Source organism: Eurytemora carolleeae, unplaced genomic scaffold (genome assembly GCF_000591075.1).
Source record: "Eurytemora carolleeae unplaced genomic scaffold, Eaff_2.0 scaffold937, whole genome shotgun sequence".
In the NCBI taxonomy this organism is placed as follows: Eukaryota; Metazoa; Arthropoda; class Copepoda; order Calanoida; family Temoridae; genus Eurytemora; species Eurytemora carolleeae.
Window position 1 is genome coordinate 49,627 of NW_019402130.1, and position 27,680 is coordinate 77,306.

The 27,680-nt window shown below is 32.8% G+C and overlaps 3 protein-coding genes across 4 annotated transcripts; 2 read left to right on the forward strand and 1 right to left on the reverse strand.

The window, feature by feature from the left end:
• On the reverse strand, positions 1 to 6,377 carry LOC111717943 (cyclic AMP-responsive element-binding protein). Its single transcript, XM_023493413.1, has 7 exons — positions 6,189 to 6,377; positions 4,354 to 4,431; positions 3,975 to 4,073; positions 3,561 to 3,648; positions 1,653 to 1,750; positions 1,316 to 1,408; positions 1 to 424 (listed from the first exon to the last, which is right to left on the reverse strand). Exons 3-7 carry the CDS (start codon positions 4,020 to 4,022, stop codon positions 329 to 331), a joined length of 423 nt encoding a protein of 140 aa, XP_023349181.1. The 5' UTR covers positions 4,023 to 4,073; positions 4,354 to 4,431; positions 6,189 to 6,377; the 3' UTR covers positions 1 to 328.
• Positions 6,378 to 8,383: 2,006 nt separating this feature from the next.
• Positions 8,384 to 13,467, forward strand: LOC111717937 (ubiquitin-conjugating enzyme E2 L3). Of its 2 annotated transcripts, XM_023493407.1 has the most exons (8): positions 8,384 to 8,764; positions 9,853 to 9,918; positions 10,336 to 10,392; positions 10,556 to 10,606; positions 11,856 to 11,912; positions 12,328 to 12,397; positions 12,654 to 12,745; positions 13,140 to 13,467. In XM_023493407.1, the coding sequence occupies exons 1-7, from the start codon at positions 8,687 to 8,689 to the stop codon at positions 12,737 to 12,739; spliced, it is 465 nt and encodes a 154-aa protein (XP_023349175.1). In that variant the 5' UTR covers positions 8,384 to 8,686; the 3' UTR covers positions 12,740 to 12,745; positions 13,140 to 13,467. The 2 variants fall into 2 exon arrangements, with proteins under 2 accessions (XP_023349175.1, XP_023349176.1); XM_023493408.1 differs by lacking the exon at positions 10,336 to 10,392.
• A 324-nt stretch (positions 13,468 to 13,791) lies between these two features.
• On the forward strand, positions 13,792 to 26,840 carry LOC111717938 (actin-related protein 2). The gene is made up of 15 exons (XM_023493409.1): positions 13,792 to 14,005; positions 15,245 to 15,297; positions 15,782 to 15,889; positions 16,867 to 16,980; positions 17,544 to 17,651; positions 18,379 to 18,450; positions 19,770 to 19,878; positions 20,423 to 20,507; positions 20,863 to 20,927; positions 22,030 to 22,082; positions 22,419 to 22,488; positions 22,824 to 22,898; positions 24,336 to 24,424; positions 25,645 to 25,749; positions 26,234 to 26,840. The coding sequence occupies exons 1-15, from the start codon at positions 13,807 to 13,809 to the stop codon at positions 26,318 to 26,320; spliced, it is 1,392 nt and encodes a 463-aa protein (XP_023349177.1). The 5' UTR covers positions 13,792 to 13,806; the 3' UTR covers positions 26,321 to 26,840.
• The last annotated feature ends 840 nt before the right edge of the window (positions 26,841 to 27,680 follow it).

Genomic DNA, 27,680 nt, shown 5'->3' on the forward strand with positions numbered 1-27,680 from the left:
TTCATCAAAATAATTATATTTCTTAATTTAGATTTTTTAATCAAAAGGTGAGGTTTGGGCAAACTTTGTGCAAGAAGTAAGGACTCTGCCTTTAAAAAAAATACATGCAAAAAACAAAATCCTTATAAGGAAAGGCAATTTGTTTTGTTAGATTAAAAAAGAAAAAGTACCATAATAACCAAAATAATTTTATAGATTGAATGTGGGTTTACATATAAATCATCATTATGGTTTTCTTGTGAATATATAAAAAAATGAATCCTCCCTAGAAATTGACATTAATATACAACTAGAGCATGTGGAAGGGAGATGTGTGTAGTATAACTGTTCAGTTTTGTGACTTATAAAGTTCTTTTAAAGACTTTAATTCTTCTATTAAAGCTTTATTCTGGTTCTCTAGTACAGCTACTCGGTTCTCCAGACACTAAACAAAACATTAAATTTAAAAAATGTTAGAAGAAAAAATTGTATCCAGATCTAAGTTTTGTTTTCGATAAACATTTTTCGAATTGAAAATAAATATCCAATAATGTTTTAGGCAATATATCCGGATAATATTGTTTAAAGAGATCTAATCAATTACAAAATTAATGATTCGAGAATTCATAAGTTTATAATAAATTTTTTTTTTAGAAAATCATCGGTTTCGGAAAGTTTTGTTTCAAGAAATATTGATTTGAGACAGCAGTAGTTACGGAATATCATGTTTTGAGAAAAATTATTTCCGGAAAATGTTATTTAAAGAGATATCCTTGTATTTTTTCCGGAATTAAACAAAGAATATTAGTTTTGATATTTTTACTCAAAAATTTCTTTATTTTCCTCCAGCAACCTCCAAAAATTATGATAGTATTATGATAGTAAGAAGGCAAGAACCTTTGCTTATACTGTATGTACTAGCTTATTGTACTGTACAAGCTTATTGTACTGTACAAGCTTATTGTACTGTACAAGCTTATTGTACTGTACAAGCTTATTGTACTGTACAAACATATTGTACTATACAAGCTTATTGTACTGTACAAGCTTTTTTTACTGTAAAAAATTATTGTACTATACAAGCTTATTGTATTGTACAAGCTTATTGTACTGTACAAGCTTATTGTACTGTACAAGCTTATTGTACTGTGCAAGCTTATTGTACTGTTCAAGCTTATTGTACTATACTAGCTTATTGTACTGTACAAACATATTGTACTGTGCAAGCTTATTGTACTGTACAAGCTTATGGTACTGTACCAGCTTATTGTTCTGTATAAACATAGTGTACTATACAAGTTTATTGTACTGTACAAGCAAATTGTACTGAACTGACCTTAATGTACTCTTTCTTCTTGTTCCTGCACTCTCTGGCAGCCTCCCTGTTCTTCATTAACCTCACCTCCCTCTTCCTAGCCTGCTCTTCAGCCTACAGACAGAGAGACAGATACATATTTAGATAAATAAATAGATATATAGATAGATAGATAGATAAGATAGATAGATATAGATGGAAAGATAGATAGATAAATAGATAGATAGATAGGCAGATATATAGATAGATAGATATATATAGATAGCAAGATAGATAGATATAGATAGAAAGATAGATAGATATAGATAGAAAGATAGATAGATAGAAATTGTCTATCGAATCGAACTAATATATCTACCTGACTACCAGGCGAACTGCCCGGCCCGGAGAGTCCAGGAGAGGTCGCGGAGGGGAGAAATACCGTCCCACCATTTGAACTTGTAAACTGGTTACCACCTTAATTGAAAATGGTTTGAATTTATTTTGTTTATCTATAAATGTAAAGTTGTAATCTCTGTTTATCTGTTTGTTTGTTTGTTTGTCCGATCATAACTCAGGAACGCCTGGATCGATTTGCCTCAAATTTTGATTGGGGAAATCGGGAGAGCCACGGGAAAGTTCTTAGCTTGGTTTCAAGATTCTAAATTGAGTTTGTCGACTTTTATCGGGAAAAATAGCTAAAATCGTAAATTACAACCAAGTGCGGGTAAACGGCGGTTGTATTTAAAGGTATCCTGGGCAACGCTGGGTTCCCAAGCTAGTTTATAATAAGGCTAAAATCAAGAATGGGATTGGCCATCTGAACTTGTCATTAGACTGTAGACGGGTTTGAAACCACCTAAACCTGTCCATTAGGGTACAGTGAAATTAAATAAATCTTTATTTCGTTTCCTATCATCATTTTTTTCGTAAAATTCAATTTTAAGAACAATTTAGAAAAGGCGTTTTTTGATTGGAAGACATCTTGATTCCCAAATTTGGGCTTTTATGTACCGCATTTTTCATGAATTTTACGAAAATCCAGAAACTGTAACTTTGTCAATTTTCTAGCTACAGAAATTTCTCTTACCAAAATATAACCACAAATACCACTTTAGTGGAGACGGAAGCCATACAAAATGTATTTTGTTCAGAAACGAATGAATTATGAACACAGTTTTGTTCTACATTTTGATCGAATTTTCGAATATCTTGGTCTTTACAATAGTGCGTAATAAAATCCGCCCTAGACTTATGAATGTTTTAAACTTGGGCATTATCTCTCTATGTTGGAGCCTAAATGTAATGAATCCATTCCTGAGCCCGCAATTAAAAAAATTCGGGAAAATACAGCTCAAGTCTAAGCTGTCGTTGGGCATTATTTACGGCTTGGCTTTCGGATTCAAGCAGCATCTTATTTTCCAAAGAGCTTAGTTCAAAAAACTGATTTTATATTCTCAAGGCCACAACCTTATAAGATCTTGTTTCATTGACCAGTGGAGGCATCAATGAACCAGTATTTACATGTAGTCTCTCCAATGAAGAACTCACAAACATTCTTTAAAAGCCAAATGTTGGTCCAGATTATAAAATTCATTTACAGAGTACTATATTTTTAGTTCAACAAGTGACTGATGCAGCTTAGGCTGTTGTTGGACAAGCGGCCTGAGCCCGCGGTTTAAAAACTTTGGCTTGAGCCATAATTCCTTAAACATAACTTTAAGACCCAATTCTGAAGACAGCTTGTATAACATGGTTGACAGCTGCAAGATCTTTGGCTTGATTTAAGAAGTTAGGCCCTATATAAAATAAAACCGACCTTGGTTGGTTTCAGTTGAGAATGCGCCAATTTCTGCCATGAAAATAAACCAAAAAGAATATGAAACCGGTGTTTTGAACTCACTAAAGTGGTATTTGTGGTTATTTTTTGGTAAAAGAAATTTCTGTAGCTAGTTACAGTTTCTGGATTTTCGTAAATTTCATGAAAAATGCGGTACATAAAAGCCCAAATTTGGGAATCAAGATGTCTTCCAATCAAAAAACGCATTTTCTAAACTGTTCTTAGAATTAAATTTTACATAAGAAAAAAGATGATAGGAAGCGATTTTATGATATTTATATGTTTCATACCATTTTCACTGTACCCTACTGTCCATAACAGAGATTGAGGGGTGGAGTGAACGGTGAAAACACCTGCGATTATTCAAAGGAGAAAAGGGGAGGAAGGGGGTGAAAACACCTGACTCTGAGCCTTTTCCTAAAATGAAGGGGGGGGGGGTGAACACACCTGAGCCTGTGTGCAAACTGATAACACTGTCCATGGCTGAAGGTGAAACTATCTGATACTGTTGCCCGTTTATAACAACAGTTTGACCCTAAACAAACAATAATTAAAAACAAAAAAATCAAGGTTGATTTTTTTATTTTAAATCCATTGAGAAAGCCCTAATCTGTATCTTTTGTGGTCCCATGGATTAATTTAATTCCTTAGTCAAGTTAGCTGCTGAAGAACATATTCTAATCAAAATTTAAAGTCTTTATTGTGGAAATTAAGTTCGGCTGATATCGATAATAATTTTCAGAAATTTAAAAAATATGTTAAATTTAAAATAAGCCCCACGCGCCCACAATTCAATAAATATAATAAAGATAAATCAATAATAAAAGATGAGTATGAAAATATAAAAAAAAATATGTTTACATGTGAGGCTGAGTTAGACTCAACGAGTTCTACGCTCTCCCCCTTCATGATTATACTCTTATGGTCTAGGGAGTCTTCAGAACCAGACGATTCAGTCTCCTTAAATTTTCAACATTTTTGATTAAAAACAAAATCATTTATTTTTATTCTGTGAAATTCTAAAATTTATTTATGAATGAAACAAGATTAAAACAATTTAATTTCCCGCCATTTTTAAACATGGCGCCATTTATGTGACGCCATTTTTAAAAATGGCGCCATTTTTTGTGACGCCATTTTAAACATGGCGCCATTTTTTGTGACGCCAATTTTTAAAGTTTTTTTTTGGATATTTTGAGGCAAATGTTGAACTAAATAAATTGTAAATATTGAAAATTTCCTTAAGATCATTTAATATTTTACAGTAGGAAGGCTGGCGGGCCAGAAGTTCTCTTCTCTTCACTGCATCCTCACGTTCCTATATAATTAGATAAAAAATGTTTTTTTTTTTCATTATTTTTTTTCAACCTACATCCCCACATGGAAATAAAAACACTGTGGAATGGTTGTCGTCCTTAAAATACCTTTCATGTTTTAGAAATTATAATATATAAGTTTTGACAAGATAACAAAATCAAGTGCGAAGACAACACATGTTTTTTACATACCGACATTGAGGAAAAATGCCTAATAGGGAAATGTATATTTCTAAAAGTGCTATTTAGGACTTTATTGTTTGGAAATTATCCTTTGTGAAATGCATCTTATAAAGTATACCTCTCATCTTTTTAAAGGCTTAGGCACAATGAAAACTATTAGACTTCTTCACGCACACCCCCCTCCCCAATGTTTAATGTTTAAACTCAAGAACAAAAAATATATTTTCATTAATCATGATTGAAAGGCTCTCATATTTCATGATTCACCATTTTTAAAGGATCAGATTTCGATAAATAGAGAAGCTCAAAGGTTAAAGGGACAGTCGACGTAGTTACAAGAGACCCTTACTTAAAAGATGGACATGTCCGATTCTCGACGGTACCCTTCAAACCATTGTCGGAGTAAAATTGATGGAAATATCCTAATTTTTGTATGTGGTTTCTTAATAAAACTGACTCGTGGATTTTTTGCGGCAGAGACGAAAAACATAATTTACAGATTTAACACTTTAAAGATGTTTCCTAAGATCGACATTTAAAAGGTATCTTTGTAAATCGGACAAGCAACTTTCCATTTTTAAAACTTATTTTCATAGAAGGGCTTCTGAAAATTTGTTCAGTCCTTTTCAGGTGAAAATTTACACATTTAATCAATTCTTTATCAGAATTTGTTGACGTTGTTTAACCAAATTTGGTCAGAAAACAGAAAACAGAAAAACTTGCTAGTTTCGCACCATTTATTCATTCTCTAAAGCTGGGAACTCTTGTATTGTGGATATCAGTGCTTAGGATCCATTTAATTTTGATGCGGATCCAGATCCGGATCCTGGATCCGCGCTAGAAAAAATGGATCCGGATCCAGGTCATTTTTGAAAGATTCACTGAATTTTTTTAACAAAAAATAATTTTTAGTTTTATTTTTTTCGCTTGTTTTAATCCTAAAACTTGATGAACCATTCAGAAATGAGGAAATTTTTATAATCTCTCTTTTTTCATAAGTTCAGATTTGGGTTTTTGGAGTAAAAAAGCTTTTTTGCAGTTTTTGGTTGATATTTTACTCCTTGGATCCAGATCCATCTAATCTTCACTTGATATTCCGTTTGCTAATCGTAACTAGTCAGAGATTGAAGGGAGCATTGATCAGTTTTCTGCCCAAATTCTCTCTGTGACCGCAGGATCTTTCACCCCTTTCTTTACAAAATTTATATTTGGTAAAATAAAAATTTGGAAACTTACAGTTTTTGAAGATTCTCAAATCTTAATTTCCCACTGTGGATATCTAGATCAAGCTATCGGGAATAAGAGTATATAACACAAAAGTTCCCAGTCAGACTAAGTAATGCGGGTCATTCCATGTCAAGTCGCAGATTTTTCTGTACAAATATTTCTGAACCCGAATATGAGCGTTCTGAGTGAGACCTCCAAAGCCATAGTTATGGCTCCGGAAAGATTCCGATCTCGAGGACGGCCTCTATATTTCAAATGACTCGAACTTTCTTGTTTTTGTATATAGCTATAATTTTTTTTCAGTTTTGAATAGGGAATCACATGCCAAGCTAAAGAGAAACTGACTTACTACTTTATGAGGATTAAGAAGTGTGAGAGGTTGGAGTAAGGATGAGGATGAGGAGGAGGAGGAGAGGGTGGTGGGGAAGGTGGTGGAAGGGGAGGGAAAGGTGGTGGATGGGGAGGGGAAGGTGGAACCGCCTCCGCTAATGATCAGAACTTGCTTAGATGTTTGGAACAATTGTGAACCAGAAACCTGCAGAAAATAAGAATATATTGCAACAAATTATATACTGCAAGGATGGCAGAACCGGGACCCAAAGACATAAACATAAATATTCATTTCCAGAAGAATCAGACAAATATGGTGAAAAGCCAAACAAATTCTAAATTTTCACCAAAATTCCAAAATATGTATGAGCGGTTTCTTTTAAATTAGCCCCATGCAGTCAGTTTAAAAACAAATCTAAAACTATTATTACTAAAACAGCTATAATCAAATTATTTTTAGAAATCGAGAAATTGAAAGATTAATGACCCGAAGGACTTGAATTCAAATTACCTAAATAAATTTGACGTTGCATTAACCAGCTATCTTTATTATATGTCTCCTTATCGAAATCTGAAAAAATACAAAAGATGAATTCTTATCTATGAGATGCGGTGGCGTGCTTGAATCCAAAAAATCGGCCTTCGTCAGAAAAGGTAAGGTGGAAGAATAACGTAAAATAAATGGAAGCCTCAAAGGGCTCCCTGTCAATTATATTTTCAAACTTGAACTTGAAAATAAGAATCAAAATAATACGTCACGCGACGTCATAATTTACATCGAGTAGCTGGAATATATTTGGTTTGGAAAATTCAGCCAAATCTAACCGATGTAAAAGAAAGCTAACTTTTTAATTTTTGTTTCTCAAATTTAAAATGGAAAATGAAAGATAAAAAATTTAGGACAAGAGAGGAATTAATCATGCATAGAAAGCAGGGAAGTGGGAGGGAGGGGGGCTAAAAAAATTATTAAAAATTATAAAAGTCGTCTTTTATATTCCGGTTTATGCAGAATGCCGCCAACAATTTTTAATTATTTATAAATTCTGAACAGCGAAAGCGCCTAATCTAATTGCAAGTTTAGATGAAAACGTTTGTAAGAGATGAAATTTTGGGTTCTTTTGCATAACCTAGTTAACCTTGATGTATATTATTTGCTCTCATCCGTAAATTTGTATTCCTTTAATGGGTTATTTGCGTAAATACATCGTTCAAGTCTTCGGTCTTTACGTAGCGTGGCCTGCACTGTATACAATTGTTGTTCATTTATGAGGTGATATTTTTCACTAATGTAAAATGACGTTGGTAATTTCCTAGAGAACGAGTTTTGGACCCTGCTNACTTAAAGGTATGTACTTTGTACATTACATGGTTGTGATAAGAACTGTATGTACTAGGTTTGGATAAGGATATGAACCTTGAAACCCTCTTGTGAACTATGCTTTGATAAGAATATAAACTGTGTAACTATGTTATGTACCAGATTTCAATGCTTACATAAACCTTGTAACCTTATTATGAACTATATATCAATGAGTACTTAAACCGTGTAACTTTGTTATGTACTAGGTTTTGATGAGAACATGAACCTTGAAACTGTTATGTACTATATTTTAATGAATACATGAACCTTTAACCCTTTTATGTTCTAGGTTTCGATGAGTACATGAACCTTGTACTGGACGACGCTGTTGAAGTACACCTTAAGAGGCACACCAGGAAACCTCTAACAAGGATCATGCTTAAGGAACCAGTTCATTTCAATAAATTACAAATATGGAAGGAAAAAAAATTTAAAGAGACTCTTCGGAGTCATTTTTTATTACATTTTCTGTATAGAGATCCCATTCAAAACTTAAAGAATAATTTTAAATTCTTTCTCCGATATCGTTTTCTGTCACTTAATAGTTAAAAACTTTCAATCTGAGTTATTAAATAAAATCCAGACAGCATTTGTCATCGATTTCTCTTTTAATAAAATATTAAGACGATTTAGAAGACTGTCCTGAGGCCGAATTTAAAGAATTTGAGCGCGCGGCTTAAATCCACCAAACCCCGGTTTAAATTAAGCGCCGGCTTAAATCTTGTACATTTGATACAATTTTAAGTGGAACCAAAATTCGGCCTCAGGTGATTATAAATTCCCCTCATGCTGTAAATCTCATGTCTGATATCTTTTTCTGTCGGAAATTCTAAGTCATGAACTTGTTTTTCTAGGGGGACAACATCACCCTGATCCAGGCCAAGGACGGAGCCAAGTAGAAGGAATACATGGAGAAGGAGAACTCCCCCCCCCCATCATGCTCACTGTATTATGTCGCAGTGATCATGTTATTTGTGTGTTAACTCGTACCTGCGTACATGTATTTTTCCAACTTTTTTTCTGAAATTATTAACATCGTTTTTCATTAAGGCATTTTTGTCTTCATCTAAAAATCCGCAAAAATTAAATCCAAGATGGCCGCATAAATTCAAGACGGTGTTTGTGGATTTAAAAATATGTTATTTTTCAGCTAGACAATGGCGGCAACGAGGCGGCTCCAGAAGGAGTTGGGGGATCTTAGGAAGTCGGGACTAAAATCATTTAGAGATATTCAGGGAGGAGAGAGAGGGGGGGGCAGAACATTTTTTAATTAACCAAACAGTTCTTTGGAGAAATAATTATTAATAGAAATGCATTTCTGAAGCCGCGTATATTATCTTTGCTATTTGTACTATTTTTTTTAAAATTTAATTCTTTTTTGCCTATAACTGCTCTGAGCTAAAAACTATAGAATGGTGGATATCGAGATTAATGCGTGATCTTCTCTTTTTCTTAATATCGAGACTAATCTAATCTTGTACTTTTATCCTGAAAAGTGTATAAAAGTGATTTTTCTCTAATATGTCCAAGAAAAGCTTGTACTTTAAGCTGTACTGTACTATTTTACAATTGTACTAATCTATATTGTACTATAATCTGTACTGAACTATATTACTATTGGACTAAGCAATATTGTACTTTAAGCTGTACTGTACTATATTACAATTGTGCTAATCTATATTGTACTATAATCTGTACTGAAATATATTACTATTGGACTAATCTTTATTGTACTTTAATTATACTAGAATCTGTACTGTACTCCTTCAATAATCTTTACTTCACTATTCTCTGTAGTGTACTGTAATCTGTACTTTACTAGGTTAATGAGTCTATTCAATTATATTATAATCCGTACTGTACTCCTAGTGTAATAATCTGTACTTCACTATACTCTGTTTAATACTCAAATCTGGACTGTACTAGGTTGATGAGTTTAATCAATTATACTAGAATCTGTACTGTACTCCTGTAATAATCTGTACTTTACTATACCCTGTTGTGTACTCTAATCTGTACTTTACTAGGTTGACTGTCTTTTAGTGTAATAATCTGTACTGAACTAGGTTCATGAGTTTATTCAATTATACTAGAATCTGTACTGTAGTCCTGTAATCATCTGTGTTTCACTATTTTCTGTTGTGTACTCTAATCTGTACTTTACTAGGTTAATGAGTCTAATCAATTATATTATAATCTGTACTGTACTCCTAGTTTAATAATCTGTACTTTACTCTTTTTAATACACTAATCTGTACTGTACTCATGTAATAATCTGTACTTCACTATACTCTGTTGTGTACTCTAATCTTTACTTTACAAGGTTGATGAGTCTAATCTTCTAGTCTGGCAGGGTCTACTGGTCCCTGACTCAGTCCCATATAATAAGGTAGAAATACGCAACTTTAACTTTATTCAAATATATGAATTTATAATTCTGTGATGCGCATTGCGCAATCTTACTTGATAATCCTGTAATATTCCAATTGATTGAAAATACTGAAGTAAAAAAGTAACCATCATTTAAAAAAAAAAACTATTCGAAAATTGAGAATGGTTTTGGGAAAACACTATTTTTATTCTGCACAGAACCCCTCCCCCCCCCCCCCCCTCCATTCCAAACATTTTTTTTTAAATACTGATATCAAATCGAAAAACACATACACGTAAAATTCCAACCTAATATTATTTCTGTAACTTTGGAGTTGACTGTTAAAAAAATACTAAATGTGTGTTATTGTAGAAATTACTTTACTTCCAACTCTGAATGGAACAAAATATTTCAATAATGGAACGTTTTGTTCAGGGTGCGTTCCTGATAGATATAGTGTTCCCTGCAGAATATCCATTTAAGCCTCCCAAGGAACGCTTTCAAATACAAAACAATTGCAAAATTTTAATTTACGATATGTTCATTGTTCAATTCTTTTATTGAAAAGAAATCAATGCAGATAAATTTGCCAAAGTACAATAAACTTTTTTGCTTGTTATTTAAAAGAACCATTTTGAAAATGTAAACTTTTCAGATTTCCTTTAAAACTAAAATATATCACCCGAATGTGGATGAGAAAGGACAGGTAGGTTATTCAGCTTTTAAGAATTCATATTAAGATAAAATTCCCCGTGTGTCCAAATTTGTTAAAATATGTTCATCTCAATTTGTTATTTTTTTTGTTATAATTTCAAGCAAACGCCTTTTTTCCTATTTTAATACTTTTTTGTCACCAAAATCCTTTTTTTGCCAAAAAAAGTTTGATATCGTGTGAGAATAAATCCAAATTAATTCCACTTTTNTTTACTCCACAGGTTTAACTTAACATCCAGGCCAGCTTTCACAAAGTCCTGGTATACACCCAGGATACGCTCAGTTATATTCATTGTATGATGGTTTGAAGACTGAAGAAGATTCCTAGTCCCGCCATTTGATTCAGCTGATTGGGGGCCAACAGGGTAAGGAAGGGTTAAGGTCCTCACAGCTCAGTGTCGGGGGTGGAACTGAAAGTTGTGAATTTATGAACGGGAGAGAAGTAGCTGATTCAGCTACATGGATGTATATTTTTCAGAATCACTTAATGATTTTTGATAATTTTTTTGGGGAGAATTAAAAATGGGACAAGTTTTTTTTTAATCTTTTTGATACTTTTTGCTAAAAAATAATTTATTTTCCCCAATTCAGCAACAACAAAAAAATCTTAAAAATTGGGGCGATCCGCGCATCGCTTACTAATATAAAATCTGGTGGTAACAATGATTTTTCAAAGAGGAATGATTTTTTGGAAAATATACTCCCCTGTTCAGTTAATTCTTGTGCCCCTGAAATTGAAATCAACTTAAATGAGAGTTGGTTTAATTTGATCTGGGTGGCAAAACACAAGCAAAGTAGTTGAACTAGCCAAGCAACTGTAAACATCTCTCTCTTGTTCATAGATTCATCAGAGGTTAAAACTTTTGGTTTGGTCAGAACTTTGATACTTACACTGTAAACTTTTGATTAAATTTAATTCCGTGACAATGCATTGATCAAATCAAATTGAATTACGAGGGATAGGGACTGTTTGAGGCTCCCCCATATGCAATAAAGTTTTCAGCCCGGATCTATTACATTGTGTTTTCCTTTTAGACGAACCGAAAAAAGTGGTTTTTCAAAAAATATTAATCTTCTGTTCCGCTAAGATCCCGGCAGAGCGACCAAATTTGAGAAAACTCGGAAATGATTCAAAGAAAGGGATGATCGAAGTCATGCTGCAAGGAGTGGCAGAATTGGCTAAGCTTGTTATGAACAGATTCATAAGTTTTGAGCTCTGAATAAAATATTGATATTGTCAGGTTTGTCTCCCGATTATAGCTGCAGAGAACTGGAAACCAGCAACTAAAACAGATCAGGTCAATTTAGCCTTATTTTTATGATGTTAGAGTTTGAGTTGACCCAGTTCGACTGGTTTAACTTCTATTTCGAAAACGGTAGTGCTGAACGTTAAATCCTGCGTTTGAAAATATCAGTTAATACCAGTATAAATAAAAAATGACTTCACTGACATTTAAAGGATAAGAAATAGGAAGAATTTTGAAGGCAACGCAGAAGAATAGTTTAAAAAAAAAGATCTTGCCCGTCGTCGTCGTCGATGAAAAGAATTTATATTTTTAAATCAACTTTTCTCGTCTTTCTGGTTGTTTGTCTGTATCCGGGGAACGAAAAATGTTGACATTTTTTTATTTTGAGAATACACGATTTTATAAAGAAAAATCCGCAAGACTAGTGTGGCGCAAAGTGCCCTACTTTATTATTTTATTTGTTAAGGTTATTCAAGCTTTGGTGAACCTTGTCAATGAACCTGAGCCTGATCATCCTCTTAGAGCAGACCTAGCAGGTAATATATCATATATTTCTGTCGTAAGAGGTCATAAGAAGGTCAAACACATGGATTCGTTGCTTCTACTTTATTGCCTGGGTTCCTAGCTTTCGTTTGACATGCATAAAGCTAAAGTTTAAACAGTTTCTATTCTTCAAGGTCATTAGAAATCTTTACTGGTCGTTAGTGTCCATTGGAAATCATATAACAATTTAGGCGTGCAGCCAAAAATTGAAAGATATCAGTATTTTTTAACTTTTTTATTTGATTTTAGAGGAGTATACTCGGGATAAGAAGAAGTTTATGAAAGCAGCAGAGGAGTTCACAAAGAAGAACGGAGAGAAGAGACCTTCAGATTAGATACAGGAATATATTCATTTATTCATTTATACTGCTATTCATTCATTCACTCATTCATTCATTCATTCAGATTAGATACAGGAATATATTCATTTATTTGTTCACTTAATCATACATTAATTCATTCATTCATTTGTTCACCCATCCTTTCATAAATTTATTCATCCTTTCATTTATGCATTTATTCTTTATTTCCTTTATTTATTTATTCATCCTCTTCTTTTTGTTTATTCCTGCATCCTTTCATTTATTCATTTATTCATTTATTTATTTATTCCTCAATTTACTCATATATTTATTTATTCATTCTGTAACCCACAAACTAATTTATTCTGTCATCCATTCTCTATAATGCTTGTTAATATCCACTTTTAAGTATTGAATGTATATATTATTAAAGGGAATGTATGCTGTACTGCCCGTGATACCATCAGCTCCATAAACACAGAATATTTAACACAATAAAACACTGATGATTATTTTATTATCGATTTAAGTCATATTTGTCCTTTTTTTACTTTTCTGCTGGGTTACAGCAGAAATATTATGGTGTGCTTACACGCGCGCCGCGATCTTGTGATTTTTCACCTTTTCTACGTTTATTATATTGTACAATATACATGATATATTGTACAATGTACATGTAAATTAATCATTTGCCAGTACTGTTAAGAGGCAGAACACAAAATTTAATTTATTGTAAGAAATAAATAAATGTCGCAAACTAACATTTGTATTATCTTCAACAAAGAATCTGTCGACGTAATTTCAAGCATAATCATTCAGAAGGGTAGCGGCCAACCGCAGTTACGCACGCATGCCGCAATGAATTATAAGACAGAGAGCCCGTTCTAGCCGTGGCACTCGGCCCCGTAGTCTGTCCTAGCCGCGGCGCGCGGCCAAGAAAATTCTGAGCCTAACCTAACCCTAAAATATATACTAATCTTTCTTCTTACAATCTTCTTAACAACTTTATTCAATATCAAAATAAATCGACAATAGAATATATTGATCGCAAAAACGGAGGGAAAAATTCTCTCATATCTATTCTTACAATCCATTGCGGCATGGCACGTAACTGCGGTTGTCCAATCCCATTCAGGATTACCCTTTACACCATTATCTGTGCATTAAAGAGGAAGATAACGACTTTTTCCCATCTGAAGAGTAATTATTTGTCTGTCTGCATAAATCTGCAACCCACTTTTGTAGAAAACCCGCAATTCTCAGTTTTTACAAAGAATTCAAGGACATATTTTGACCCAGGTTTTAATGGTATCGTTAAAAATTGGAAATACCCTGTTACAAATGGAGTTCTTGAATTTACCTACATTGTTATGTGGTTAACTAGATATGGAAGAACTGAAATCAAATTTAACTAGATTTGGAAGAACTGTAATCAAATTTAACTAGATTTGGAAGAACTGTTATCAAATTTACCTAGATTTTGAAGAACTGTAATCAAATTTAACTAGATATGTAAGAACTGTAATCAAATTTAACTAGATTTTGAAGAACTGTAATCAAATTTAACTAGATTTGGAAGAACTGTAATCAAATTTAACTAGATATGTAAGAACTGTAATCAAATTTAACTAGATATGTAAGAACTGTAATCAAATTTAACTAGATATGTAAGAACTGTAATCAAATTTAACGAGTTAAAGAATTAGTTATTTATTGGATGAGAGCGATTCCTAAAAGTTGTGAGATTCCTCGATACAGAGAACAGCCCGTCTGCCAAGGGAACCTTTGTATATCTTGGCAAGTCCGATTCACAATGGTGTGTGTATCGACCATATTCTTGATTTTCTCTTTTTAAATTGATAAATTTTTAATTTCCTGTCTTCAAAGCGACAGCATGACAAACTAGGTAAATATTAAAAATTAATAATTATTTTCAACTACTGGGTGTCCCACATCAAATTATACCGCTTCAATGGGTCTAAACTACGATTTGGGGGACAAATTTAAGAAGAATGAATCATTTTGAAAAATTTGATAAGTCTAATAGAACATTTTTTTATGTATACATAGTTGTACACGATTTTATCGTCTTTTGAGATGAAAATGTACGAATTTTTTCCTAACAATTTCACAAAGCGGGATGGTTATTTTACTTAATTGTCCCAAGGGACTTAACCTCCCTCTGGTGAGGAATCATATAGTCGGTAATGTTGGTAAAAGGGCGGTAAAAGTTATAATTCACCACGGAGGACGCAAAACGACGTTAAATTGTGAATCGAACGAAGACGACATATCTAGAAAATGGTACGGGGCATTGAATATTTAATGTTGATAAGAAAATATTTAAGCCGCCCACCCGGGCTGTTATTGAAAAGTCTGCAGAATATGCACTTTTTGCACAGACTTAACAGTGTGGGAGGGGGTAAATGCCTTGCTACACCCACCCCCTCCTCACTAGGTTTGTCGTATGTAATGCTTCAATGCATCGCTCCTTAAATTTGCTTCCAAAAAATTACATATACTGTTATACAATTTCAGATCGTGAAATGGACGCTAAAGGCCGTAAAGTGGTAGTTTGCGACAATGGAACGGTAATATACAATATTTGTTGGTTTCTTGATATGCTGCGAACCCGATTTCCTATTCTGCTTTAATAAAGCAACCAGTTTTTGGTAATTTCCTAGAGAATGATTTTTGGCCCCCACAAATGGATAAAGTTGGTCATGTGGTCGCAGCGCCCAGACCCCTAGCTGTTCTAGCTGCAGCACTCGACCCACAAATTTTCCTTACCTTACTTAACCCTTAAATAATACAAAATAAATATTTTTTGTTAAAATTAGTTGAAATCTAGGTCATGTTCATAATTGATAGGAGGCGGAGGGGGGAGGGGGACAAAAGTCGTATACTAGAACGGAACCCCTCTTTTAACCCAACCTATCCTATCTATTATATTAAATCATTGGAGCCCTTCCTCTTTTTCGATAGGGGGGGGGGGAGATCCAGAAGAACTTAGATAGATTGGTGCCTCAAATGAGAATTATAAACAATGGACGCTGCTCATCCAAAATATTTCAGGGTTTTGTAAAGTGTGGATATGCAGGTTCAAACTTCCCTGATCATATTTTCCCAAGTATGGTTGGACGTCCTATGATCCGCGCCAGCACAAGAATTGATGACGTAGAGGTAATATTCTGCACTTCTGCAGTAAAGTACATAAATTGAGAAGTAGAGGTAATATTCTGCAGTACAGTACACTTTTTGAGGACGTATAGGTAATATTCTACAGTACATTACATGAATTGACAAGTAGAGGAAATATTCTGCAGTGCATTACATGTATTGATAAGTAGAGGTAATATTCTGCAGTAAAGTACATGTATTGAGGACGTAGAGGTAATATTCTGCAGTACATTACATGAATTGATCAGTAGAGGTAATATTCTGCAGTACAGTACATGAATTGATAAGTAGAGGTAATATTCTGCAGTACAGTACATGAATTGATAAGTAGAGGTAATATTCTGCAGTACATTACATGAATTGATAAGTAGAGGAAATATTTGCAGTACATTACACGTATTGAGGACGTAGAGGTAATATTCTGCAGTACATTACATGAATTGATAAGTAAAGGTAATATTCTGCAGTACAGTACACGTATTTATGACATATAGGTACTGTTCTACAGAACAGTACACGCATTAACGCCGTAGATGTAAAAAATGCGGTACAGTACACGTTTACACTACAGTACACGCATTCATGACATAGAGGTAATATTCTGCGATGAAGTACACATATTTATAACGTAGAAGTAATATTTAACTGTATAGTACACGTATGTAGAACAGTAAAAGTAGTTATGACTCAGACATTTTAAAGTATAGCAGCTATTTGATTTAATAAAATTCATAGTTTGAAGATCTACGACCTCAGGTTGCAAAGATATACAGAGGTCGGCGTTTATATCATTACAATGAAGATTACTTCTATATTTATGTTTTGATTTTTTTTCAAATTACAAGTAAACAAAGATAAACTGTTAATAGGCAGTTTCTCTTTGTTTCCATGTTGTAAATCCATGCTGTTTCAACGCTTGGTAAAATCAAATATTAAATTTGTATTAATAAATACGAGTGTTGAGTTTCCTTGATGTCCAGGTGAAAGATATAATGGTTGGGGATGATGCCAGTAAACTCCGATCCATGCTGGAGTGTAAATATCCGATGGAGAACGGTATAGTCCGGAGCTGGGAGGATATGCAACATGTCTGGGTGAGTAATCTAAATTGTATTTACATTTTATTGGACCCCCACTCCTCCTCCTCTTCAATCGTTGACACTCATTTTCCTTCTTTTAACAACTACCAGTCTTGAAAACTTTCTGAATAAGTAAAAATTCATTTTGGTATATAAACTTTCCAAGTCTAGAAGGACTTCAGAAAAAAAATGAAGTCTGTGATCCGTTCAAATTGATTGTTCGGTTGGTTGGTTGGTTGGTCGATTGATTGATGGATTGATTGATGGATTGATTGATGGATTGATGGATATCGACACGTTAAGTCCTAAGAAGATTAACATACATCCTATAGAATGCATAATTATGCAGAGACGCCTGATAAATTGACAACTGATTGATTCATTAATCAATTGATTGCTTGATTGTTTGTTTGATTGGTTGATTGGTTTAGGACTACACGTTTGGTCCAGAAAAGATGAATATAGATCCTAAAGAATGCAAGATTATGCAGAGACGCCTGATAAATTGATTGATGCATTTATTCATTGGTTGCTTGATTGCGTGATTGCTTGATTGCTTGATTAGTTGATTGGTTTAGGACTACACGTTTGGTCCAGAAAAGATGAATATAGATCCTAAAGAATGCAAGATTATGCTGACGGAGCCCCCCATGAACCCTCTCAGGAACAGGCAGAAGATGATCGAGGTAATCACTCGTACTTAAAGGGACTGTAGACGTAATTTAAAGTGTCCCTACGTTCATAAACGTGACAAGTCCGATTTACAATGGTAACATTTAAACCTTTATGTATTTAAACATCTGCTAGAGAGATAGCACCGTTTTCCTAATATCTTAAACATTGTTTTGTAAATTTTAATCTTCCACTTTGCCGCCTAAATTCGGAGGTTATTTAAAGAATAAAAAAAAATTTTAGTTAACAATTTTTGGTAAGTTTAATTTTCGATTTCACCAAAAAAAATTGAAAAATGTTTTCTTACAAATGGTGTTTTTTTGTGAAATAGTATAAACCAAATGTGAGAAGCAGTGCTTAGGATCCATTTAATTTTGATGCGGATCCGGATCCTGGATCCGCACTGGAAAAAAAGGGATCTGGATCTGGTCATTTCTTTAAAATTTACTGAATTTTTTAACAAAAAATAATTTTAAAATTTTTGTTTTATTTTTATTCTAAAACTTGATAAACCATTCAGAAATGAGGAAATTTTTATAATCTCCTTTTTTTTCAAAAGTTCAGAGTTTGGTTTTAGGAGTAAAAAGTGTTTTTTGCAGTTTTTGGTTGATATTATGCCCCTTGGATCCGGATCCAGGAAACCAAAATCTTGCGGATCCGGATCCTAAGCACTGGTGAGAAGTTTTTCAATAAATTTCATTTTCTAAATGTAAAATAAATTTTATTTTTCGAATTGTTTAGGTGATGTTTGAGCATTATGGATTTGAAGGAGCGTACATTGCTATTCAAGCAGTACTTACACTTTACGCACAGGTTAGAAGCTTTTGGTGTAGTTTTGTTAATTTTGATCCCTTGATCTCGATATCTAATGTGGGTACTTTAAATAAAGATAAATGTTTGATCCCTCAATTAAAGTTATCCTTGCAGGGTATGACCACCATGGGATATCGAAGAGGAATCACAAGATTCACAAAACAAAAGTTTGGATCTTCTATTTTAGATTATTGCATTTGTTAAGACATATATTATTTATATTAATTTTTTAAAAGATATTTTTTATTTCATTTCTTTCGTTTCTTTTGTTTATTCTTTCAATATACATTCTGCCAGCTTCCCTTTCTTCATTCATTTTTTATAGCTTCCCTTTCCTCATTCATTTTTTTATTGCTTCCCTTTCTTTTTCCATTTTTGTATAACTTCCCTTTCTTCATTCATTTTAGTATAGCTTCCCTTTCTTCATTCATTTTTTATAGCTTCCCCTTCTTCATTCATTTTTTTATAGCTTTCCTTTATTCATTCATTTTTTTATAGCTTCCCTTTCTTCATTCATTTTGTATAGCTTCCCTTTCTTCATTCTTTTTTTTATAGCTTTCCTTTCTTCATTCTTTTTTTTATAGCTTCCCTTTCTTCATTAATTTTTTTATAGCTTCCCTTTCTTCATTCATTTTTTATAGCTTCCCTTTCTTCTTTCATTTTTTTATATCTTCCCTTTCTTCATTCAATTTTTTATAGCCTCCCTTTCTTCTTTCATTTTTTTAAAGCTTCCCTTTCTTTATTCATTTATTTATAGCTTCCCTTTCTTCATTCATTTTTTATAGCTTCCCTTTCTTCATTCATTTTTTATAGCTTCCCTTTCTTCATTCATTTTTTATAGCTTCCCTTTCTTCATTCATTTTTGTATAGCTTTCCTTTCTTCATTCATTTTTTATAGCTTTCCTTTCTTCATTCATTTTTTATAGCTTCCCTTTCTTCATTCATTTTTTATAGCTTCCCTTTCTTTATTCATTTTTTTACAGCTTCCGTTTCTTCATATTTGTTTATAGCTTCCCTTTCTTCATTCAATTTTTATTTCTATTATTTTCATTCCTTCCGTTAATTCATTATTTCTTTCTTTCTGTCAATTTTTTTTGTTTCGTCTTCTTTCTGAGAGATTTCCTCTGACGAAAAGACAGACAGTGAATGACGAAATTTATTTTGCCTGCAGGATTACTGATGTGATTCTGGAGACGGAGTTACGCATATTTGTCCAGTTTATGACGGATTTTTCAAATTAAATTATGCGTAGGGTTTATTGACCGGTGACGCATATTTGCACAGTTAATGACCGGTTATTCATATTATATTATGCGTAGGGTTTATTGACCGGTGTTGTTGTTGATTCTGGAGACGGAGTGACGCATATTTGTCCAGTTTATGACGGATTTTCTCTACCTCATCTCACCAAACGTCTTGATATTGCAGGTTTCTGAAGTATTTCCCGTTATTATAAAATATTAAAGGGACTGTAAGCGTAATTTTGCAAAAATAGCAATGTCCTATTTACAACGTTACCCTTGAAACCTTAATATGATAAATATTGTAAAAGATAATGTCTTCTTTCTGACTCGAAAAGTACTTATTTCTGTGAATTTCTCCATTTATTCTCACAAGCCTGAAATGCGCATGTTTTTTGCAGAAAGACAAGAAAGGAAAATAAACAGTTTCAATTAACAAAAACATGGATATCTAATTATTATTCCTGATCTGACAGAGCTGTATTGTATTGTAACCGTTGTAAATTGAGTATTGACGTCACGCTGACATATTTTTTAGTAAAATAAAGTTTTTAAAAACTTTTCTAAAATGTAATATTATTGAGAGTAATATACCGCCTTATTTATGAATGTTTCAGACTAAATCTAAACAGCTGCCAAAAAAAAATTTTTGCGACTTTGTAGCAATTTCATCTAAAATGAACTTTTTAAAAAAAAAATTATTTTCTGTTTAATTAAATTAACTTGTTTAGGTCGAAATATTACTGAATATTTGATCAAACTTCTGCTTTTGAGAGGATACGCTTTCAACCATACAGCAGATTTCGAAACAGTCAGGTAAATAGTTGATTGATCGATAGGTTGATTGGTTGATTTATTCATAGTATTTTACAGTGCTTCGGATCCGTATCATTTTGATGCGGATCCGGATCCTGACTCTGATACGGATCCGGATCCGGATCCGAGGTAACTTTTGATTCTGTGAATACTTTATATATTTGAAATTTGCGCCATGTGAGCATTTGCCGCTGAGTAATCCTAAAGTTAAAGATGTCGTCATTACTATTATATAAATGTAAACATTAAATTAATTTGATTTTGATTTTGATTTTGATTTTGATTTTGATTTTGATTTTGATTTTGATTTTGATTTTGATTTTGATTTTGATTTTGATTTTGATCGATGATCTAGGATGATGAAGGAGAAGCTATGTTATGTTGGATATGATATCCATGCTGAGCAGAAGTTAGCACAAGGTAGGGTTCCAGTTTTCCATGATACAAACTCAAAACTCAATAGCAGTAATATATATTTTGAAAAATTTCCCCCTCCCCATTGTTTTTTTTTAATTTCCCTCGTTTTGGAAAATTTTCCCCAGTTGAAGACACAAAAAAAAACTGTGAAATAAGTTTGTTCCGCGCTAACAATCCTAATACACTCAGAGGGAAAAGTTATGTTAGAAGAGAAATGTAAAATGTATACCCCTGAATCATCAACACTGATTTAAAAAAATAATAATTAAATGGTTATTTGGTTATTATTTGTTGTCTCTTGAGTAAAAGATTTTTCTAAATGTAATAAGATGCTATAATAGAGAATAGAATTTTTAGATATGATGAACAATAAACATCTTAAACGAACCAACAAAAAATCCCATCTATCATAAAGATAATCTTAGCAGAGTGCTGAGGGGTGGGATTGCCTGGGGCCATGAATAACCCCAGTGATTTCTTTTCAAAAAATATATAAATATGTGGGATCTATACCAGGTTCTTCTACACTGTAAACAGTAACAATTCGATTGGAAGCCATCAGAAGCGAACTGATATTTGACAATTTTGACAGTTCTTTTCAGTTAAATTTGGAGAGAAATCCTACTTTATTAGGACCAAGTGAAGGCTCGACTCAAGGCCAAGACTTTTTAGCCTTGGTCTTAATGGAAGAAGGAGATTGTAAATTATATTTTTACATTTCAAATCTCGGGAATTATCAGTAGTGTCAAATTTGTCTAGGTTTATTTTAATAATCATACAATAAGAAAAGGACCAAATGGTCCAGATTTCGTTTTTACATTACCATTGGATGCGGTTTTCATCTTATTATATAAACATAAAGTTTGATTTTTCGTAATTTACATCTGTAAATCTGGTTCTTGTCTATTGATCAATCTGCATATGCAATCGAGCTTTGAAAATAGTCTCTCATTAATCGAATCAGTTCCAATCGGAGGACAACCCAACCAAATCCTCGGTTTTGAAGAAATCATGAGTTTACAATAGGACGTGTTTTTCTTCTAAAATCTCAGCGTTGGTGTTCAGATGAATTCAAATCTTGAATCTCAATAATTTTGTGTTTTAGAGACAACATTTCTTGTGGAACAATACACACTTCCTGATGGTAGAGTAATTAAGGTAGAACTTCTAGATTTTATTAAATTAGACATACATCAAATCAACACCCCTAGGGTCCTTTTTATTCTGGATAAAAAATGATAATTTCGTAAATTATTAATCTGTCATTAAACAATAAACAATTTCAACTTACAAATTCGCCGATTTTTCGAGTTTCATTTAAGATTGGGTACAAAACTTAACAGACAAATATATATTTATTTATATTATATATTTTATATATATTATACATTTCTGACATTAAAACCTCGAATACTTTTGGATATTATTGCTGTGCAATTTGTTTTGTGTTTTTAAAGACTTCTCTGCAGCATGAGCTGGATTTAACATTTTCAGGTTGGTGGGGAACGGTTTGAAGCTGCTGAAGCGCTCTTCCAACCTCATCTTATTAATGTTGAAGGACAAGGTGAACTTTGTCATTGTCATGGTCATTGTCATGGTCATGGTCGTGGTCATGGTCGTGCTACTGGTCATGGTCTTGGTCGTTGTCATGGATGAGAAAGAAAAAAATTTCAAAATTCAATATTAATTTATTAAATATCTCACACTGAGGTCCTGATTCTTAAATTCTGAAAAAAATTTGTTTTCAGCGCATTACACAAAAAATTCTACTTAAGAAGGGTCGAACTAATTCGTTTTCATTCATAAATTTGGGTTTCTCAAGAAATTTGGCCCATTTAAAATTTTTTTTTAGAATTTAAATTGAGAAATTGTTGAAAATTAACAAGCCTTATTGTTGAGGTGTGGCTGAAATGGTATTTACTGCTATACAAAGTGCTGATATTGATATGAGACCAGAACTTTACAAGCATATAGGTAAACTTTAGTTCAGCTGAGACCAGAACTTTACAAGCATATAGGTAAACTTTAGTTCAGCTGAGACCAGAACTTTACATGCATATAGGTAAGCTTCAGTTCAGCTGAAACCAGAACTTTACATGCATATAGGTAAGCTTCAGTTCAGCTGAAACCAGAACTTTACATGCATATAGGTAAACTTTAGTTCAGCTGAGACCAGAACTTTACAAGCATATAGGTAAACTTTAGTTCATCTTATTTAAAAGGACTGTACACAAATTGTAAGTGATTTTTTATTTGAATAGTTTCATTTTAGTGGATCTTATATTGACTATGGTTTACTGTGTATACTGCATGTTTAGTACTGTCTGGTGGATCAACTATGTACTGTATGTACTGTACTCTCTGGTGGATCAACTATGTACTGTATATAATGTATTTTTAGTACTGTCTGGTGGATCAACTATGTACTGTGTAAACTGCATGTTTAGTACTGTCTGGTGGATCAACTATGTACTGTATATACTGAATGTTTAGTACTGTCTGGTGGATCAACTATGTACTATATATACTGTATGTTTAGTACTGTCTAGTGGATCAACTATGTACTGTATATACTGTGTGTTAAGTACTGTCTGGTGGATCAACTATGTACTGTATATACTGTATGTTTAGTACTGTCTGGTGGATCAAATATGTACTGTATATACTGTATGTTTAATACTGTCTGGTGGATCAACTATGTACTGTATGTAATGTATGTTTAGTACTGTCTGGTGGATCAACTATGTACTGTATGTACTGTATGTTTAGTACTGTCTGATGGATCAACTATGTACTGTATGTAATGTATGTTTAGTACTGTCTGGTGGATCAACTATGTACTGTATGTAATGTATGTTTAGTACTGTCTGGTGGATCAACTATGTACTGTATGCACTGTATGTTTAGTACTGTCTGGTGAATCAACTATGTACTGTATGCACTGTATGTTTAGTACTGTCTGGTGAAGCAACTATGTACTGTACAGTTCTTAGGATCCAACGGGTAAAATATCAACCAAAAACTGCAAAAAAAAACCTTTTTTAATCTAAAACTCAAATCTGAACTTTTGAATAAAGAGAGATTATAAAATATTTCCTTATTTCTGAATGGTTCATCAAGTTTTAAGATAAAAACAAGCGAAAAAAAATAAAACAAAAAATTTTAAAAGTATTTTTTGTTTAAACAATTCAGATAATCTTAAAAAAATAACCTGGATCCAGATCCGGATCCATTTTTTTCCAGTGCGGATCCAGGATCCGGATCTGCATCAAAATCAAATGGATCCTAAGCACTGGTAATGTATGTACTGTATGTTCAGTACTGTCTGGTGAATCAACTTTGTACTTTATGTACTGTATTTTTAGTAATGTCTGGTGGATTAACTATGTACTGTATGTACTGTATGTTTAGTACTGTCTGGTGGATCAACTATGTACCCTGGATTACCCTCTAGGCTAGAAAGGGAAATTAAACAGCTGTACCTGGAACGTGTACTGAAGGTAAGTGTGCAGTAAATTAGTCTGGAGAATGGAGATGATGGGAGGAAAATAAAGATAAACATAAAAAATGATAAAAAATTTGTTCTCTCATAATTGGTTCAATGAAAGACTAATTCAGCAGTTAATTACTAATTAATAATTGAAACAATGACTGATTAATTGAATCACTAATGATCAATAAATAATTAATTGATCCATGAATTAATAATTGATCAATAAACCCCTGTATGCTCAATGAATCTGAATCAATAATTGAACCATGGAACATTAAGTGATCTATGAATAAGTTATTGAGCAGTGGATCACTATTTGGTTAATTAATCACTAACTAATCGATTAATCACTAATTGGTCATTTAATTACTAATCAACCAACAAATCACTTATTGATCAATGAATCACGTATGATTAATGAATTACTAATTGATCCATAAATCGTGATCTGAGAATACCTTATTGATCAATGAATCACTAGTTGATCCATAAATCTTGACCTAATAATACCTTATTGATCAATGAATCACTAATTGATCCATAAATTGTGACCTAAGAATACCTAATTGATTAATGAATCACTAATTGATCCATAAATCGTGATCTAAGAATGCCTTATTGATCAATGAATCACTAATTAATTTATAAATCGTGATCTTAGAATACCTAATTGATCAATGAATCACTAAATGATCCATAAATCGTGATCTGAGAATACCTTATTGATCAATGAGTCACTAATTGATCCATAAATCGTGACCTAAGAATACCTTATTGATCAATGAATCACTAATTGATCCATAATTCGTGATCTAAAAATACTTGATCAATGAATCCCTAATTGATCCATTAATTTTGATCTAAAAATACCTAATTGATCAATAAGTCATGATCTGAGAATACCTAATTGATCAATGAATCGCTAATTGATCAATAAATCGTGATCTTTGAACACCTAATTGATCAATTAATCACTAATTGATCCATAAATCGTGATCTAAAAATACCTGTTTGATCAATGAATCCCTAATTGATCCATAAATCGTGACCTAAGAATACCTTATTGATCAATGAATCACTAATTGATCCATAAATCGTGATTTTAAAATACCTGTTTGATTAATGAATCCCTAATTTATCCATAAATCGTGATCTGAGAATACTTAATTTATCAATGAATCACTTATTGATACGCTAAGCTTGATCTAAAAATACCTAATTGATCAGGGTGATACTGGACGCCTGGCTAAGTTTAAGATCAGGATCGAGGATCCTCCCAGAAGGAAGGATATGGTGTTCATCGGTGGAGCTGTTCTAGCAGATGTTATGAAGGTAAATTAGCTGTTTTACACATCTTATTTTCAATTAGTATCAACCAAAATATATATGTATAAAATATATATAAAAATATATATGTATAAAATACAAGAATTATAGAAATAGTGAAAAAGGAAACCTGAGATCGGAACTATTGAGTGAAGTATAGTTTATCTTGAACCCTTGATCTCGATATCCAATGTTGGCACATTTAATTTTGATGATAAGCAATTAATCCCTCAATTTAAGTTACCCTGCTAGGTTGGACCACTAAGAGATATCTAAGAGAAATTAAATCAATCTGTAAGTCTGTATAAGATGGAGATCAATGCTTGATCAACTTCAGATTTTTTACCGACTATACTAGGAATATTTGCACAGCGCGCCAATACAAATTTGGTTGAATAATAAACCTAAGTTTATGAGCTTGTTTCGGACCCACCCAACATTTATAGACATCTGGTGTTGAGATTTGAAACTAAAAACTGTTCTTGTTCAGGACAAAGAGGAGTTCTGGATGACGAAGGCAGAATATGAAGAGAAGGGTTTAGATGTTCTAAGCAAGCTTGGTCCTTTAAAGGATTAGGAGAAAAACTATGTGCATTTTAACAAAATTCTATGCTTTTGAACATTTTCCTCTGTGTGTATGACTTTGAACACAATCCTGTGCATTAGAATTAATTTTCTGAACATCAAACCAGATATGCTGAGCATTTTTTCTGAACATCAAACCAGATATGCTGAGCATGTTTTCTGAACATCAAACCAGATATGCTGAGCATGTTCTTGTGTATTTTAAAAAATTCGTGAATTAGATTAAATATTTTAAGAATATTTTAATATTATAAAAACAATCTTCTCACCTGAACAAAATCTTCCAGAGTTGAAAAGAACTTTGCACAAAAACAGTATTGGTGAATAACAAAAACTTTTGTGATTTTTAAACTTTGATTTACTTCTTTGTCGATTTAAGTTATCATTTTATTTTACAACAATACCCCCCGTCTGAGCAAAAACTATCATATTATGCTTCTACTTAGATAATTCCTTTTCTCTGCAAAAATTTATAAAGTTTTGACATTTTTTTATTTTTCAGACAAAAAAAACAACGATATCTACCACATTGCCAATCCGTTAAAGGGTACCGATGTGAATCGGGAATGTAAAGCTGAAAATGTATGGACACTCAAAAAAAAGGCGACAGTAATATCATTTTTAAATATTTTTTCTCAACTTTTCAAAACTTGCTTGAAATTTTATTTTAAATTGCATTTTTCCCCCTTGCGACCGATTAATGTCGAGACCCAGTATTTTCGGAGTTTGTTTTATTTTCTGTGGTTCACATTTGTAACAAAAAAAATGCACCTCTTCTATTTTTCTGACGTAATTACCTAAAAAAAAAGTGTTCATTATTGTTGACATATTCTGCCCACAATGTACACAGTACACTGTAATTCTCAACCGTACCGTACATAAATCTGCAGTTATCTACCGTACCGTACATAAATCTGCAGTTCTCAACCGTACCGTACATAAATCTGCAGTTATCAACCGTACCGTAAATAAATCTGCAATTCTCAACCGTACCGAACATAAATCTGCAATTCTCAACCGTACCGTACATAAATCTGCAATTCTCAACCGTACCGTACATAAATCTGCAATTCTCAACCGTACTGTACATAAATCTGCGATTCACTTGAAATAACCTCTAAAGTTCTTTTTTAAAACGAATTCCTTTCTTATTCAATCTTTCTAATCTTTGACGTTTCCAATCTGATATTCTCCTTCTCATATCGTCAGCCATAAATACAATTATTATTATTTTAAATTTATCAACATTTTTGTTTTTCTCAATAGCACTTCAAAGAGAGGATTTACGATTGGAAACTTGTAAGTTTTACGTGAAATATACTTTAGTTTGACATGAACTGGAACTGTACTTG